The sequence below is a fragment of the Biomphalaria glabrata genome, chromosome 10 (assembly GCF_947242115.1).
Source record: "Biomphalaria glabrata chromosome 10, xgBioGlab47.1, whole genome shotgun sequence".
In the NCBI taxonomy this organism is placed as follows: Eukaryota; Metazoa; Mollusca; class Gastropoda; family Planorbidae; genus Biomphalaria; species Biomphalaria glabrata.
The window spans coordinates 34,999,867-35,017,705 of NC_074720.1; the positions used below are offsets into that span (position 1 = coordinate 34,999,867).

General features: G+C 35.2%; 1 protein-coding gene across 1 annotated transcript in view; it reads left to right on the forward strand.

Moving 5' to 3' along the window:
* Positions 1 to 15,442, forward strand: part of LOC106065096 (uncharacterized) — a 32,418-nt gene extending 16,976 nt beyond the window's left edge. Inside the window, exons 4-10 of the mRNA XM_056043767.1 lie at positions 845 to 930; positions 2,235 to 2,356; positions 3,935 to 4,076; positions 5,360 to 5,505; positions 5,722 to 5,860; positions 9,165 to 9,419; positions 13,218 to 15,442. Coding sequence (XP_055899742.1) covers positions 845 to 930; positions 2,235 to 2,356; positions 3,935 to 4,076; positions 5,360 to 5,505; positions 5,722 to 5,860; positions 9,165 to 9,419; positions 13,218 to 13,291 — 964 coding nt within the window. The 3' untranslated portion in view covers positions 13,292 to 15,442. The remainder of the gene's footprint in view (positions 1 to 844; positions 931 to 2,234; positions 2,357 to 3,934; positions 4,077 to 5,359; positions 5,506 to 5,721; positions 5,861 to 9,164; positions 9,420 to 13,217) is intronic.
* Positions 15,443 to 17,839: the final 2,397 nt, after the last annotated feature.

Consider the following 17,839-nt stretch of genomic DNA (forward strand, 5'->3'; position numbering starts at 1 on the left):
GGGCCAAGTTTGGGTATTGAGTAGGGAAGCAGATAATAAGTGAAATTTAAGAGTTTGTATTAGAAAATAAATTCGTCTATACATTTTATTCATTCTTTACAACGTACAGAATTACTTTACGAGTCTTGCGTGTAGCAAAGTCATACAATATATCATAATAATTCTGTTTCCTACATTGATCACGTTCAATAGCAAGAAGTAAAAAATGTTTCAATCTATCTTTGAGAAGTGTTGACCTCAAGTAATTCTTCATTAGTTTGAGGCGCGAGAAGCTTCTTTCACCAGATTACACAATTACGGCTAATGCATAATGCAGTTTTTATTTATCGCGCGTAGGATTGGCGTTTTCCATATTGAATGACACCCCAAAATGACAATTTGTGTCTATATATTTCCGTATTTTTTAAGGACTTTTTCGTATATTTTACAATTTCGGGAGATTTTCAGGAGCTCCTGGTAATTCGACAGGAGGGCGCGGGAAATCTGTTTTAAGTTATAAAATGGTTTAATTTAATAATACACCTTGAATTAGCGCGGGTCCTATGAAAGTGCGGGTCCCACTGCTGTCGCATAGGTTGCAGTGGCCTAAGGCCGTCCTGCATAATAGCGGCGTATGTCTGTCGACTAGTTTGTTTATAATAAGGCTTTTCTTCAAGTCCGAAGAGTAATAAGAAGTGTCCTATCTTCTACCTAAATAGTTTGCAACATATTTTAATACAACCAAATACAGCACATTAAATGTTTCTTTAGTATTTTTATTGCAAAATTTAAACTAAAAAAAAAAAAAAAAAAAATTTTAATGTGTATTTATATAACTAGAATTTTGTTGATTTTTTTTTTTCAGATGCAAGGGGAAGTTGGAGAAAACAGACAGTGCACTAGACTCGGACTTCAGTGACGCTCTGGACATTAAACTGATCAAAAAAACAGGTGATTGTCTGTCGGCGTCACGTTTCTGACGTTGGTTCAGCATTAAAGATTTTTACATCCCAGGTCAAACTTCCAGCCGGATGCGAGATCAATAGTCATAGAAGGCCTGAACACTGACCTGCAACGTCAAGTTGTTGAGGCTTTCAATAATAATAGATCTTGCCGGGTGGCAGGGAATGGCAGGGTTCAAACTAGGGACAATTGTAGCAACAGTCCGAAGTACATACTAAACGACTGTGTGGCGTCAAAAACTTACGGTTACCTTTATTGAGGATTTTGCGTAGACCATTAGAAGTTAAATTTGTTATATATAACTTAATAGGTGTGATGCCTACTTCGTTCTAGAGGAACACATCCAGTTATATCCGGCACCTATACTTTTGTCAGCAGTGTTTGGTGCAAAATAAACCGCATAGGCTATGTTCCAATGGACTCGAATGTCGACAATCATACTTCAATCATAGAATATTTTTCTGGCTTTAAGGACAAACAATATAAGCATGACTACTACGTCATATTCAACGCTCAAGTAATATTAATTTTTATATTTAATGTAATTGTAGTGGATTTCTTAATTTTTTTTTTTCATTTATAAAAAAAAAGAATTTTAAACGTTTTATCTTAGTATATACAAATAATTAAAAATGAACCGAATGGATGTTCAATTTTGCTTTTTCCTTAAGATAAATTTACTTTAACTCTTTTCTCTCGGTAATTATTTTTTTTACGTTTCGTCAGAATTCTTTACTTTGTTCATGACTATTTCACTCCCCTGTTATAATTTAAACTTTTATAACGTTTTCGTTAGTTATTATAAAATGTTGTATTTGGCATTGCGTTAAAAGGAAATGCATGCTCTTTTTATATATAACACAAATTAAAAATTATAAAATTAAACATTAATTTAATTTAATAAGGTCAAATCAACAATGGTATCGTCCATTAGAAGAGAAAGAGTTAAAATAAGCAAATGTAAATGTATACGTTTTACATTGGCTAAAAAAAAATGCACTGCAAACACGATAAAAATTAATTGACTGTATATGAAAAATAAAACTAACAGAGGAGCAATTTTATTAGATTAAAGATACGTTTTTCTAGCATCTCAAAAAAGCTTCTTTCAGATAACAAAAATTAAAAAATTAAAAAACTATAAAGAAAGGAAATATTGTAGGTTTTGTTTAGTGTTTGTTAGATATCATAATAATATCATTAGAGCTAGTGTTAACTAATGACAAAGTTCGATTGTAACGTAATTGTGTGTGTGTTTTCTTTTCTTTCCTAAAACATTTGTATTCCTCAAGGAGAAGTAACCGAAAAGCCAATATTTATAGCTACTCCATCGAGCTTGTTCTCTGGTAAAAATGCTACTTTGAGATGTACTAATATACCAATGGGCTATGATACGACCAAGATCAAGTTTAAGGTAACGCATCTAAATTCAGTTACATTTATTTTTCAAACGTTTACATTTAATGATTACATTTATGTACGTATGTATATACATACATCCGAAGCATCCAGGGATAACTCTACTCTACCTTTCAAATACAATTGTATAAAAGAGAACTAGGCCTACACATGTTTAAAAGCAGAACGTTATTGTTTGTTCACTACTTTATTAAATATTAACTCGCGATTGTAGCACACAATTCACAAAAACAAATTAAATTTCCTTTTTCATAAGCACTAAAAAAGCTGTATTAAAACGTGTGTTTGTAGATCTATGTATTGGACATCTTAAATGTAGAATGGAATGTTAGAAGAGCTCGATCTACACCTAGATATTTAAAATAAACGAAACAAAGAATAGTCAAAGTGTCTCTAGGACACAGGCGAAAAATATGTTAATTTTGGAGAGCTAAATTAAATTATAATTAAATCATTATTAAATGTTACTTTAATGTCTTTCATTATAGTTGTAATGGGTACATACCCTAAAATAAAATAATACTTGTTTAAAACAAAAGCTTGAAAAACACAGACATAAATTAACTAATTTCATTATTTCATGGACTATCTGCAAATAAAATAAAGTTCCCATTTCAGACCTCGCTATCTATGGGGCATCTTTTTCTTTGGCCAACGGTTAAGAGGAGGGTGTCATGTGACCAGCACAAAGCGAAACATTTGGAAAGAAGGAAACATCACTATTCATCCATAACCTCACCACACTCATAATACCAATGATTTAAGCCCAACGCCTATTTACTTCTTAGTATCATCAGTCCTATAAAATGATTCTAGTCTTGACATTTGTTTTAGATATTTCTACCACACCATTTCGATATTTTTCTTACAAATGTAATTTCAATAGAATAATTATAATAAAACTAAATGAAAAACAAAATAAAATACATTTTATAAAATCTACGTATCTACTTTCTACTACTTATACTCTTATACATTTCCTATCTAGCCTTAACAAAACTCCTATAATGCAGTAGCCTTAAGACTAAGACTAAGACTAAGACTGCTTTATTGATCCTTACGGAAATTTGTTGTGATTACAAGGACCCGTTTCTCATATAAAGACAACATCATATATGTATAATCAACAACGATATCTAATTCATTACAAATATATTTGTTCAGTGTAAATTAGAACAATAATTAGTATCAATCATTACCACCTTTCCTAATCATATCTATATAACATTATTGACATGCCATCCTTTCGGCTTCCCTCCTTTGCAATGATGTCCCATTGTGATCCCACTACCGAATGATCTAGCTGTACTGTTTTCTAGCCTGCTACTGTTCCTTTCTTTTGTCGTATACACCTCTCCACTATTGTACCTTAATTCCTTAACTCTGATTAACTGTTGACACTGTCTCCTAATGTGTCCCCTTCTCCCACAATTAAAGCATAAGATGTATGGACTTGTACGTCTGTATGTGGGTTTATATCGCTTTCTCCATACCACTGATTGCCTTAGAAACTGCAGCGTTTATAGAAAGATGTAACTTATAAAAATAATATTTGTCTTTTTTAAATACCTAGTTATCTAATGGAACTGAGATAACTTCTCCTTTGGTCATGACAAGTGACCTAAAAGATATAAAAGCTCTATGTAATTTATCTGATACGTCGGCACACGCTGTAACTAACGCCAGTGAACTTGGCTCTTTACCAACACAGACAAGTAAGTAATAGTAGAATTACTATTTACTAATTCGTCTAAGGTTATGACTCATTAGATAACTATTTATCTAGCTGTCATAAAAACAATATAAAAGCAGGTTACTTAATGTTTTAAACAGACACTTTATACTATGTGAATATTACAGATTATTTACTAGGAGTTTGAGAAGAATTACTATCTCATGCGAGACCGAAATATTTTGCCCATATTTTTTTTTTTGGTGATTGGGTGATAGACTATTTTTGTGATATTTATTCAGCAAAAACTCCAAAAATAGAATATTACCAGAAACTCCATCTCAATTTTATTCAAAATGTTTGTTATTTCGGTTTTCTCTGTAGTATTAATAAGCAGTTAAGTTAGTGCAGAAAAAACTTCTTCTTGTCTATCAAGAAATGCATTTAGAGCCATTCAACGAGTTTCCCATCTAATCTTTGACAAAGACTGAAAATTGGCGTGCAATTACTTAAAAGCCATGTTAATTATGTACAACCACCATGTTATTTATAGGTATTATTTCGATAGAAAATATTAAGGCATTAATTAAATAATGTAACTCAAGCATGGGTTGAAAAAACATCTTTTAAAAATAAAGCCCACAATAGAATTATAAAAGAGAACACTGTAAAATGTTTTGCATAATTCGGATGTTCCTTCAGAGTTGAAGATAGTTTACTTCCTAGTCCAAACCTCCCGCAGGACGACGGGGGATGGGAGCGGGCAGGGTTTGAACCCTCGAATCCGAACGACAGTCCAGCGAGCAAACCGCACCACCAGGAAGCCACCCTGTGACTGTAAAGGCTAAATAAAAGTTCACAAATATTGTTTCGTCTACAGGTTAACGTGAACTTTGAACTTTAACACACACTCGAGTGTAGCTTAGCAACACAAACAAACTTCTTTATGTTTCCCTGTTTAGAGCAAAATTAATGAAGATTTTTAAACTTTCCAATTCTATTATAAAATAGCTATGAAATTTTTTTTATTAGCGAAATTTGCTTTCAAAATTAATCAATAAAAAGTATATATCTGACTATTGGTCATGTAGAGACAAACAATAAGGGCACTCAATCTTTCGGGGGCTATAATTTAATCAAGCATTGTATATGATGCGTGCAATATATGCATGTTCTTGTTGGACTGAAAAATAGATCTAAGTGTGGGTAGTTCAGCAAGGGAAGCTATTAGGGAAAGGGAGATAAATGAATCGATTTAAGAAATGCTGAAAAAACTTAGTCAATAAATATATTTACCTAATAGTGAGTTTAATTTATAAACTTCAGCTACCATTTCATCCGTGTTGGTGACGTCTACTGCTGTTGACAAATCTATCTACTCAGTTGATGAAGCAATTATATTGACTTGTGTGACTACCCCTGGTCCAAATTTTGTGGACATCTCAACTAAATCAATCACTTACCAATGGCTGGTAAGATATTTAACTCTAGTTCTAATTTTTTATTTTTCAGTTGTTTTTCATAGCCATGGCTTTTGTATGTTAAAGACATAATATTTTCAGAGGTTGTAGGTTACATCTCTTTTGTGTCAAGCCATTTACCTTTTTAATGGAATTCTGGAAAACAAGATATTTTGATTTGTAAGTATTATGGTTCCACGTTTTTATTCTTTTTGACTCTAATCCCAGAGTAACGCCACTGTTGTGCAAAACTCATCGTCAGCTACGTACAATTTACCGAAGGCTGCAGGAAACTACATAATCAGTTGTAATGCCACTTACGGTGAGGCACATACAGCATCGAGTAATTCAATAAATATAACACGCAGTGAGTTTTAATTATTTATTTTAAAATGTTCTATAAGTTTAATACCTTTATTAGTCTGTCAATGAGTCATCCCTGAAATGTAGCGAATAAATACAGGCATGGACCTTTTTCAATTACTACTGAGACATATAGATCTTTATTTTAAATTATGATAAAGGAAACAAAATTGTTACAATTGATTTGTATGGTTAATAAGTTGTTTTTTTCACAGGTTATATCTGATAATCAAATGTCCAAAATATGCTAGGTATGCTTAAAAAAAAAGTTCCCCTTTCAGACCTTGTGTTCTATAGTGTGACCCGTCAAAATAGCGCTGACAAAATAGTGCCGACAAAATAATGCGGTCAAAATAGCGCCGACAAAATAGCGCCGACAAAATAGCGCGAAATTTCCCGACAAAATAGCGCCGACAAAATAGCGCAAAACAAAATAGCGCAGACTTATAGATGATGTGTATAAAAGTACCGGATTATTCGTAATTTAATGTCATGGGCAGCATTTTGTTAATGTCTCTATCTTTTTCAATATTAATAGATCTGAAAGTATTCCAATTTGCAGAGAATGAGAGTACTTTAAATTTTATATCGTTCCCTTTTTTCACCTTTGATTAAAAAGTATAACTTGCTAAAAATAGGATCTTCAAATGTGGTGACCAGACAAAATAGGAGAGGAAATACGAAAGTGTGTTCTACTAGAATCAGAAATCCGCGTCATCTTTCTTTAATCAAAACAGGGCGTAAGGAATTCGTAGGACTATTGGGAGGAGAACTCTATTGGTCGCCAGAGACGAAACCGCAGAGTGATTCCAAGATTTCTGATAGCATTATGGAATGTTAGAGATTGTGTACAAGACAATCTACCACGAACAAACAATTCAGTGGAGGGATGGCACCATGCATTTCAGCTGTCTATTGACGGTCATCACCCTAATGTGTACAAGTTAATCTCTCACTTCCTCAGAGAACAGGAGAACACTGAGAACAAGATTCTGAGGTACAATGCTGGAGAACGAAGTAAAGCTGCCAGCAAGACAAAGTACCTCCAACTTAACAGACGACTTGAAGATATATTACCAATGTACGGAAACAAGCCAGTTATGGAATTTCTACCTGACATTTCCTACAATTTAACTTTGGGAAAGTTTGTGTGTGTGTGTGTGTGTAAATTTGACAAGTATCTTTGCGTGTTTTCAAAGTACACTTTTATAATGTAAATAAATGCTATATTTTGAAATATTTCATTTTACCTTTTTTTTATTTTCGCTTATTTATGTTTTAAGATATCTAAAGTGTTTCCTGCAAAATGACTGAAAAATAATGATAACTTTAAAACAAACAAAAAATATTGGCTCTATTCATATTTTACGATATCTAAAGTATTTCTTTCAAAATGACTAAAATATTTTTTTTTCTGCGCTATTTTGTCTGCGCTATTTTGTCCACGCTATTCTGTTTGCGCTATTTTGACGCTATTTTGACGGGGTACCGTTCTAAAGGGCAGATGATGATCTGTTTCTGTGGTTTTGCGGCCATCACAACGAACTACCGCCTTGTTTTTCCCCATTAGAGCTGGGTGGACTCAGAGGCGCCCAAAAATCCCGAAATAAAAAATTCCAGTCTTGACCACGAATTAAAGCCAAAAAAATCACAGAATTCCTCTTTACGAAATAAACACGTTGAATTCCTCAAGTAGAAATGATGAAAATATTTATACACATTTCAAACACATATAACTGAATCTCAATAAAAAGTAGACCTTAACATGAAGCTTGTTTTTTTGAATCAATAGTAATCCAGGAAATTTAGGTATAAAATCAATAAGACTGGCTTGAAAAATGTAGATAGATTGATTGAATGTAGTAACCTCAATTTAAAAAAATACCTTAGCGAATGATATGAGATTGAAATGTTTTTTTATCTGCGGATGTTTTGAACTCTAACTTAAATTATCTTCAAACGGTAAAACAGTGAACAATTATGCCTAATCTGGAAAAGTTTTCAGTTGTAAATTATATGTCTAAATAATATGTTATTTACATAGTCTTTATATTGCATGTTTGAATTTTTGCAAACGATTTTTCAACAGTAATCAAATTTTACATGCAAACCAATGCTCAATGATAACACATGAATCAATAAAAAATTTCAACTATATAATACCCTGAGCTTGTTGAGGGAATCAGACCCAAGGGCCACCCAAAGCTAACCTATAGAGATGTCTGCAAGCGAGACATAAGAACCTCAGATATAATTGAAAGTATGTGGGAGGAAATAGCTCAAGACCGGAGTGCATAGAGACAGACTGTGCGTGCTGGGACGATCATCACCGAAAGCAAAAGAAATGAAGCGGCTAGCCCCAAAATTGATGATTTACACATGCATGAACTGTGACAAAATCTGTCGCTCCAGAATTGGCTTTATTAGCTACTCCAGAGTCTGCCCCGTCACAAGATGAAACCAAAACCAGTGACTCATCTGGCCGTATCCATGGTTTCTTGTATTAATTAATTTTGTTTCTATGCAGAAAATTTACTACGCTTTGTGTAGAGATTGCTTTAGTAGAATAGAGTAAAATAAAATTGTGTAATGTTAAGATTAAAAGGGATATCTATATAAGATTAAAGACAGTATCTATATTAATCAATTATAAAGTAAACTTTTTATGAATTTGGTAATTAACATAGTCTTAATGACCATTTTCACATTTTCTTCTTCTACAGAAAGACAATTTTCACAAATGTTGTTCTCCCTGTACAAAAAGACTATAAAACGGTTCATTGGGAAAAGCACAAAATTTAAACAATAAACACACTTTTGACCCTTTTACTTTCAAAGGTATTTTTTAAAACGACTGTGTAACAACTGGTCGAAAAGGATTCTAAAAGTTAAAGACATATATGTGAAAATAATAGATAACAACTTAACAACACTTATAATAAAAAAAAAAAGTGTTGGGTGTAAATTTCACTGTAGCATATACTAAACACATCCAACGCAATTTTATAATTAATTTTCTACTTATTTTTGTGCGTTCCAGTATGAAAATGATTTCATTTGTCTATTTGTACAATTACATGTGTCTTATTCTTGCTTTTTGCTTGAATTTCTGTTGATCAGACATTGTGTATTAAATCTTTAATTTTTAAAATCATTCTTTTTTTTACATTTTATAGATCTATCAAATCTTTTTTTTTTTTTTGAAGCAGAAGACACTTATATGTATCTGCTGCTCCGTTCAATTTAACTCAGTTTTTTAGATATTGTTCTACTATTGTTGTTAAAGTCTAATATATCTTCACCCACAGGTAGTACTTACCTAACTAAGCCTACTATCCTAGCGAACCCTACAAATCCGGTTTTGGGAAGTCTGTTGACATTGGCCTGCGTTAGCAATTATACAGATGTTACTTATAGCTGGAAGATGGGTACAGAGTACATTGCCCAACAGTTTGACCACACCATACAGCTGGACAGCTTAACAGCCAGTGATGCTGGAGCCTACGTGTGCATCGTCAAGAGAAGCGCGGTCACCATGACCTCTGAAGTTTTCACCATCTCGAGTAAATATTTCACATTTATCTATTGAATATGATTATCTAGAACTTTAATGTTTAAAGCTAAATACTAATCTATGTGTGTATGTTTGAATATGGTGACGAGAAAAAATTAGTGCCGACAAAATAGCGAGAAACTCCATCAGTTTCCATACATTAGCAATATAGCGGCAAGACGTCGGTTAGGTTGGAGGTACTTAGTCTTGCCCTCGTTCTTTTGTCTAAGAATCCTGTTCTCAGAGTACTTTTGTTCTCAGTGTACTCCTGTTCTCAGTATACTTCTGTTCTCAGTGTACTCCTGTTCTCAGTGTACTCCATTTCTCAGTGTACTCCATTTCTCAGTGTACTCCAGATATCAGAGTACTCCAGATATCAGTGTACTCCTGTTCTCAGTGTACTCCTGTTCTCAGTGTACTCCTGTTCTCAGTGTACTCCTTTTCTCAGTGTACTCCTGTTCTCAGTGTACTCCAGATATCAGTGTACTCCTGTTCTCAGTGTACTCCTGTTCTCAGTGTACTCCAAATATCGGTGTACTCATGTTCTCAGTGTACTCCAAATATCAGTGTACTCCAAATATCGGTGTACTCATGTTCTCAGTGTACTCCAAATATCAGTGTACTCATGTTCTCAGTGTACTCCTGTTCTCAGTGTACTCCTGTTGTCAGTGTACTCCTGTTCTCAGTGTACTCCTGTTCTCAGTGTACTCCTATTCTCAGTGTACTCCTGTTCTCAGTGTACTCCATTTCTCAGTGTACTCCATTTCTCAGTGTACTCCAGATATCAGTGTACTTCTGTTCTCAGTTTACTCCTGTTCTCAGTGTACTCCTGTTCTCAGTGTACTCCTGTTCTCAGTGTACTCCTATTCTCAGTGTACTCCTGTTCTCAGTGTACTCCAGATATCAGTGTACTCCTGTTCTCAGTGTACTCCTGTTCTCAGTGTACTCCTGTTCTCAGTGTACTCCAGATATCAGTGTACTCCTGTTCTCAGTGAACTCCTGTTCTCAGTGTACTTCTGTTCTCAGTGTACTCCTGTTGTCAGTGTACTCCTGTTCTCAGTGTACTCCTGTTCTCAGTGTACTCCTATTCTCAGTGTACTCCTGTTCTCAGTGTACTCCATTTCTCAGTGTACTCCATTTCTCAGTGTACTCCAGATATCAGTGTACTTCTGTTCTCAGTTTACTCCTGTTCTCAGTGTACTCCTGTTCTCAGTGTACTCCTGTTCTCAGTGTACTCCTATTCTCAGTGTACTCCTGTTCTCAGTGTACTCCAGATATCAGTGTACTCCTGTTCTCAGTGTACTCCTGTTCTCAGTGTACTCCTGTTCTCAGTGTACTCCAGATATCAGTGTACTCCTGTTCTCAGTGTACTCCTGTTCTCAGTGTACTCCAGATATCAGTGTACTCCTGTTCTCATTGTACTCCTGTTCTCAGTGTACTCCTGTTCTCAGTGTACTCCTGTTCTCAGTGTACTCCAGATATCAGTGTACTCCCGTTCTCAGTGTACTCCTGTTCTCAGTGTACTCCTATTCTCAGTGTACTCCTTTTCTCAGTGTACTCCTGTTCTCAGTGTACTCCAGATATCAGTGTACTCATGTTCTCAGTGTACTCCTGTTCCCAGTGTACTCCTGTTGTCAGTGTACTCCTGTTCTCAGTGTACTCCTGTTCTCAGTGTACTCCAGATATCAGTGTACTCCTGTTCTCAGTGAACTCCAGATATCAGTGTACTCCAGATATCAGTGTACTCCAGATATCAGTGTACTCCTGTTCTCAGTGTATTCCTGTTCTCAGTGTACTCCTGTTCTCAGTGTACTCCTGTTCTCAGTGTACTCATGTTCTCAGTGTACTCCAGATATCAGTGTACTTCTGTTCTCAGTTTACTCCTGTTCTCAGTGTACTCCTGTTCTCAGTGTACTCCTGTTCTTAGTGTACTCCTATTCTCAGTGTACTCCTGTTCTCAGTGTACTCCAGATATCAGTGTACTCCTGTTCTCAGTGTACTGTTGTTCTCAGTGTACTCCTGTTCTCAGTGTACTCCTGTTCTCAGTGTACTCCAGATATCAGTGTACTCCTGTTCTCAGTGTACTCCTGTTCTCAGTGTACTCAAGATATCAGTGTACTCCTGTTCTCAGTGTACTCCTATTCTCAGTGTACTCCAGATATCAGTGTACTCATGTTCTCAGTGTACTCATGTTGTCAGTGTACTCCTGTTCTCAGTGTACTCCAGAAATCAGTGTACTCCTGTTCTCAGTGTACTCCTGTTCCCAGTGTACTCCTGTTGTCAGTGTACTCCTGTTCTCAGTGTACTCATGTTCTCAGTGTACTCCTGTGCTCAGTGTACTTCTGTTCTCAATGTACTCCTGTTCTCAGTATACTCCAGATATCAGTGTACTCCTGTTCTCAGTGTACTTCTTTTCTCATTGTACTCCTGTTCTCAGTGTACCCCAGATATCAGTGTACTCCTTTTCTCAGTGTACTCCTGTTCTCAGTGTACTTCTGTTCTCATTGTACTCCAGATATCAGTGTACTCCTGTTCTCAGTGTACTCCAGATATCAGTGTACTCCAGTTCTCAGTGTACTCCTGTTCTCAGTGTACTCTAGATATCAGTGTTTTCCTGTTCTCAGTGTACTCCAGATATCAGTGTACTCCTGTTCTCAGTGTACTCCTATTCTCAGTGTACTCCTGTTTTCAGTGTACTCCAGATATCAGTGTACTCCTGTTTTCAGTGTACTTTAGATATCAGTGTACTCCTGTTCTCAATGTACTCCTGTTCTCAGTGTACTCCAGATATCAGTGTACTCCTGTTCTCAATGTACTCCTGTTCTCAGTGTACTCCAGATATCAGTGAACTCCTGTTCTCAGTGTACTCCTGTTCTCAGTGTACTCCTGTTCTCAGTGTACTTTAGATATCAGTGTACTCCTATTCTCAGTGTACTCCAGATATCAGTGAACTCCTGTTCTCAGTGTACTCCTGTTCTCAGTGTACTCCTGTTCTCAGTGTACTCCAGATATCAGTGTACTCCTGTTCTCAGTGAACTCCTGTTCTCAGTGTACTCCTGTTCTCAGTGTACTCCTGTTCTCAGTGTACTTTAGATATCAGTGTACTCCTATTCTCAGTGTACTCCAGATATCAGTGAACTCATGTTCTCATTGTTCTCCTGTTCTCAGTGTACTCCTGTTCTCAGTGTACTCCAGATATCAGTGTACTCCTGTTCTCAGTGTACTCCTGTTCTCTCAGTACTTATAAACATTGAGATGATGACCGTCACGCGATGTAGCTGCATGATTTTCATCTTATACTTTATGCGTGAGACTTTGTCCAAGTTGGAATATACAGCCGACACGTCTGGTCTCCGGGAATACTTTTCTAACTACATTTTAGATTCCAATCTCAAAATCTAACACCACACTATGTGGAGCCAGTCTTAGCTCCAACATTTTTCTGAAGTGTCAAACAAACTCAAGTTTCCTGTTTAGATGACAGCAGTGCATATAACAGAGGTACATCACAGCGATCAATGAGTGCATGTACTGTGAAGACCTGTAGGAATAACTCAGGCGTAACCATAACCAGTGTGGTCAAAGAAGGTAGAGGCCTCAGCACAAAAAAAAAAAAACCTGCCAAGGAACTCACTAAATTCCGATACTTATTTTATATATTGCAAATAAATCTGCTTTGCGCTATTTTGTCTTGCGCTATGCTATTTTGTCGGGAAATTTCGAGTTATTTAGTCGGCGCTAGTTTGTCCTAGCTTTTTGTCGGGTAACTGATGAAATTTATTCTAAACATACTTTGATCTCCTTCCAGATGGTCACGTGCTTACAATATGCTCAGCACTCGTCTATGGACTGTTGTTTATGATCTCACGACATTTGGTTTAAATTTACCATGACAACCTCGGCCATCACAAGCAAAAAAGTTTTTGATGTTTAATTAGTATTTTAGCGTAATCAAATATTAGAAATTACACTGCAATAAGATTTAAACTATCTTATGAACCGAAACAATTACATAAGAATACCTAAAGATATTTGTCGCAGAATTTTTCAAATGAAAATATATTTTCAAATACATTTCAATTACTTTTAATGGGTAATTTATATTGGGGATTTTCACCATAGATTTTAAACAATGTAAACTGGTCTATGTTTGTTTTTAGATTTTGAAAATCCAGTTGACATTCTTGTAAGTGTTAGAATGCAGTAGAGAAGATCTGAGGATGGAGGCGGTATAAGAATAAACAAAGCCAGAATATAACACAAGCAAAATACAAAAAAAATACTTTGAAAAAAACAACAAAGCGTATATTAAGTGTATCAATTGGTTTGGATCAGTCTTGTAAATAAATTTGTAATTAGCCTCAGACGAAAAACAACACTTCTGTCAAGTACTATTTCTTTCCTTTGTTGGATATACTAAAAAAAAAAAAATAAGTTTACTGTCAATAGTTAATTAATTAATTGGTTATTTTTTTAAATGATTCTTGTGTTGTCATGTAAAAGAAATATTTGTGCGAAATTTCAGTGTGATCAGAGATTGGGTGTTGGACAAATAACATGTACAAACATTTGGCCAGACAGACAGACAGAGTTGATAGAAGCTTTGTAAAAAAAAAAAGGTGTTAGATTGGCAGAAATTTTAAAATAAATAGACTAGTTCAAAAAGACGCTACATTGAAAGAGCAATGGTGTTAGGTAAATAGTTTTTAAAATAGCTTATGATAAAGAGCTCCAAAATTTGATTTTACGGTGTTACAAAGTGCGTTAAACATATATCGTAAACCTTTTTAACTGAACAGATGTCAACATTTATTTATTCTACACACCAAATACATTGGAAAATTATCAGTGTATAGTTATCCACCAGAGTTCGAACTATCGATTCTGTAGGATTGGATTGTTTATTAGCACTCAGATTAACATTATTTTCAGGAATATTTTTTTACCTTTTCATTGTAAAACTTTGATTATTCACTATGAACAGTACAGAAGAGAAAACAAAGTCTTTAAATCATGTTTTTTTATGTTGTATCAAGAATTTCCCGTCCATCCTGGAAAATTATTATCATTATTATTCTGTTTGTCTTTAATGTTGAAACAATGTCTAATTTTACTATAAAATATTTGACAAGTCAATTTTGACTTTATGATTGTTTTCTGATGCTTGGAATAACAGATTATTTGCATATTATGTATATACGTGATTGTAAAATATTTGTGAAGTAGAATGGTTGAGCTGATAAACATCGCCATTGTGCGCATGTCAAGGAGGGGATAAGAAATAAAGAAATCCACGAACAATTCAGTTCTGCTGAAAAAAAGATGTCACTATGAAAATTTGACAATGTCATTTTGGATGTGATTTATGACATGGTTTTCTTTGAAGCATTAGGGTGGCTGAGGGAGGAGGCTTTTATTGAAAATTATTTCGTTAGTTGTGACCTCCCCTCCTAAGCACGTGTTCATGCCAAGGCCATTTCTGAATGCATTCCACGCTTCGTAACGCAGTTAGGCTTAAATATGTCTAGTTTTGGAACACAGTACATTCGAGTAGAAAAAAAGTTGTGGAAAAGAAGTGGGTCATAAAAAAATACTTAAAAAAAAAAGAATATTCCTCTATTATGAAGATAATGACATTTTCGTAAGAGCGATTTAATTTACTCTAACTAAAGAATGATAAATCTAACCGAAACCTCATTGATATTTGCCCCGTACTGTGGTAAAGCTATCACCACTTTGGCCTACAGATTATCATAAAGATGTTATGTAATCTGGTGTGTTTATAGTCAGTGCGCATATTGACAATATGTTTCTAGCTCCCACGTAGTCAGATGTCTTTCTTTAAGCCTTATAATGATAGCAATCCTAAAACATTCCATAATCTAAATACATTCCTCATCCCTTTATGTTTATTTGGAAGGGAAATAATCATTCTTTCCCAACAACCTCAGTTTTAAACAAAAAGGTTATTCCTCTTTAAGAAAGCTTATTTATACATTTCTCTCTGCTGTAAGATCATTGTAAATGTATTATTATTATGTTAGAAATGAACGAGTAGTCATTCTCTGGCGCTGCCAGGGTCGAGTTTCGCTAAAGAGAAACAAAATTCATCGTAGTCCCTTTAACAGTTTCCACTGAGGAATTTCCTGGTGATGTGGCAGGTAGAGGTTTATCATCACAAATGTTTACACGGAAGAACGATTTGATGATGTCTATATTCATTTCTCTCGTCCATTTGATCCTTTTGGCTCCTCTTGTTCTACCACCAACAGCACCTCTCAATTGTGTGGGGTGCGAGTCAGGGAGTAGACCGACCTCTTGTGTTTGGTCATGAGGTTGTGAATTACCCTCAGTAGACACTCGACTCATTGGTGAATAATAGTTATTATCATTATTATTACTATCACTAAATTTATCCATATAGAGTAAATTAGGCAGCGATATATCAACCTTCGTCACGGAGGTCATTTACAGCTAATTACAATCGTGTCCATTGAAGATTCTACAAACAGTGTATAATAAAGTAATGAGTAATTAGTTTCATTGTACTCAAGAATTGTGTTTGTTTGTTTCTTTGTGAGTGAGTGAGTGTGGGTGTGTGTGTGTCTTGACGTTGCACGTGACCCATACGTCGGAAAAGTCTGTAGCCCAAAAGGTTGAGTATCAATGCCTTAACGGATTGTCCACGTTCGAATCCTATTAGACAACGCTATACAATGTCATTGTTTTTGTTCAGCTTGAAATAAATTTGAAGTTTCTTGATCTTATTTGGTTCAAATCTTGTATGAGTGTATTCTTTAGTTAGTGTTAATCTTATGAAATAGATTAAAATGATATAATTTCACTTTTTATTTATAAGACCTTTTTAATTTATCATATCTGGATTGTCTCTCTGAAGAATGTAATCGCAGAGTGATTCAATGGAAGCTTATGTGAGAAATATTATAATTACTACCGCATTAAAATTCATGGGTTTTCTTTTTCACTTTTCTGCGTTTTTCAAAAATCATTTCAATACAAAGGGATCGTTCATGTAGCTGTAGATATGTCAAATAGTGTATTAGTTTCACACATCTAAAGACTAGTTTCACAAGTTAACTCATCTTCAAAGTGTCTCAAAGTTAGAAAGGTTTTCGCTCAATGTCTAGAGGTATCCCTAGAAGATGGTGAAAAAATATATTCCAATTGATTCTTATGTTGCCATCGACAATGAGTAATTTTACAAAAGTAAACTTTTTTACCAAGAATGAGAAGTGAGAGAAAGGATGTGTACAAACTTTGTAGCAGACAGAGTGAATTGATATAAGCTTTGTACAAAATAGAGTACACTAGAGAGCACATGATGTTAAGGTATTCTGTTGTTGTTTTTTTATGTTGTTGTTTTTTTTTTTTTGGGGGGGGGGGACTAAGTTTAATGAGCTAGGATGTCACGTGGCCAGCACAACGACCCTAGCCAACATTGTTTCCTCCAGCTAATGTCTAGAACCAATTCGAGCTGGGTGGACTCAGCGGTGCCCTAAACATTCGAAATTCAAAATCTTAGTGCTCAACATGATTCGAACTCGAGCCATTCAGGCGCCGGATTAATCCGACTTCAGTAAAGCCTGACAGGGACGGTGATAATTCTTTCTTAAGCTTCTTTACCTCTAACTACCAAACATGTTGGTGGTACGACCGAAATCAAACCTTTAATCTGATTTGTCACTTGAGCGATCGTACGTTTGGATATGGCGTCATCTGGAATGGATTAACTTAAGACTTTGGAGCGCTGTCATCTTCATACAAAGAATTTTTTGAGATTTGTAGACATACGTGCTAAAGACTTGTCCTCAGTTAAAAGTTTTTCTTTCAGACCTTGTGGTCTACAGGCCACATTATGTAGAGGTCATCTGTTTCTGTGGCCCACGATTAACGAGGGTGTGATGTGGCCAGCACAACGACCAACCGATTTTACTTTTTCCCAACTAATGTCATGTACCCATTGGAGCTGGGTGGGCTCAGAGGAGCCTAAAAATCTCAAAATTAATATTCCCAGTCGTCACCAGGATTCGAACCCAAGACACTGCTGTTCGGAAGCCAAGAGCTTTACCACACAGCCAACGCGCCCCTTCTCCTCGATTTTAGAAAATACAATTTACAATTATATTTCATTCATAAACTATGGATAATAATATTTGATAATGTTGTTATTTTCCATTGTCGCCCACAGTGCCCCATGCCATACCATTCTTAAAATCTGTAAAGCTATGAAAAAGATTCTATTAGAGCTGGAGATATTTCTCAAAAAGTATTTTGAGACTTTGGATGCACTTCTGTTATGCAAAATCCGCTTGTCTTTTAAACATATTTGTGTCTGCTATCAATTCAACCGGTTAAATATAAACTAGCAGACTGGTAATTTAAAGGCAAATTTAAAAAAAAAAAAAGAAA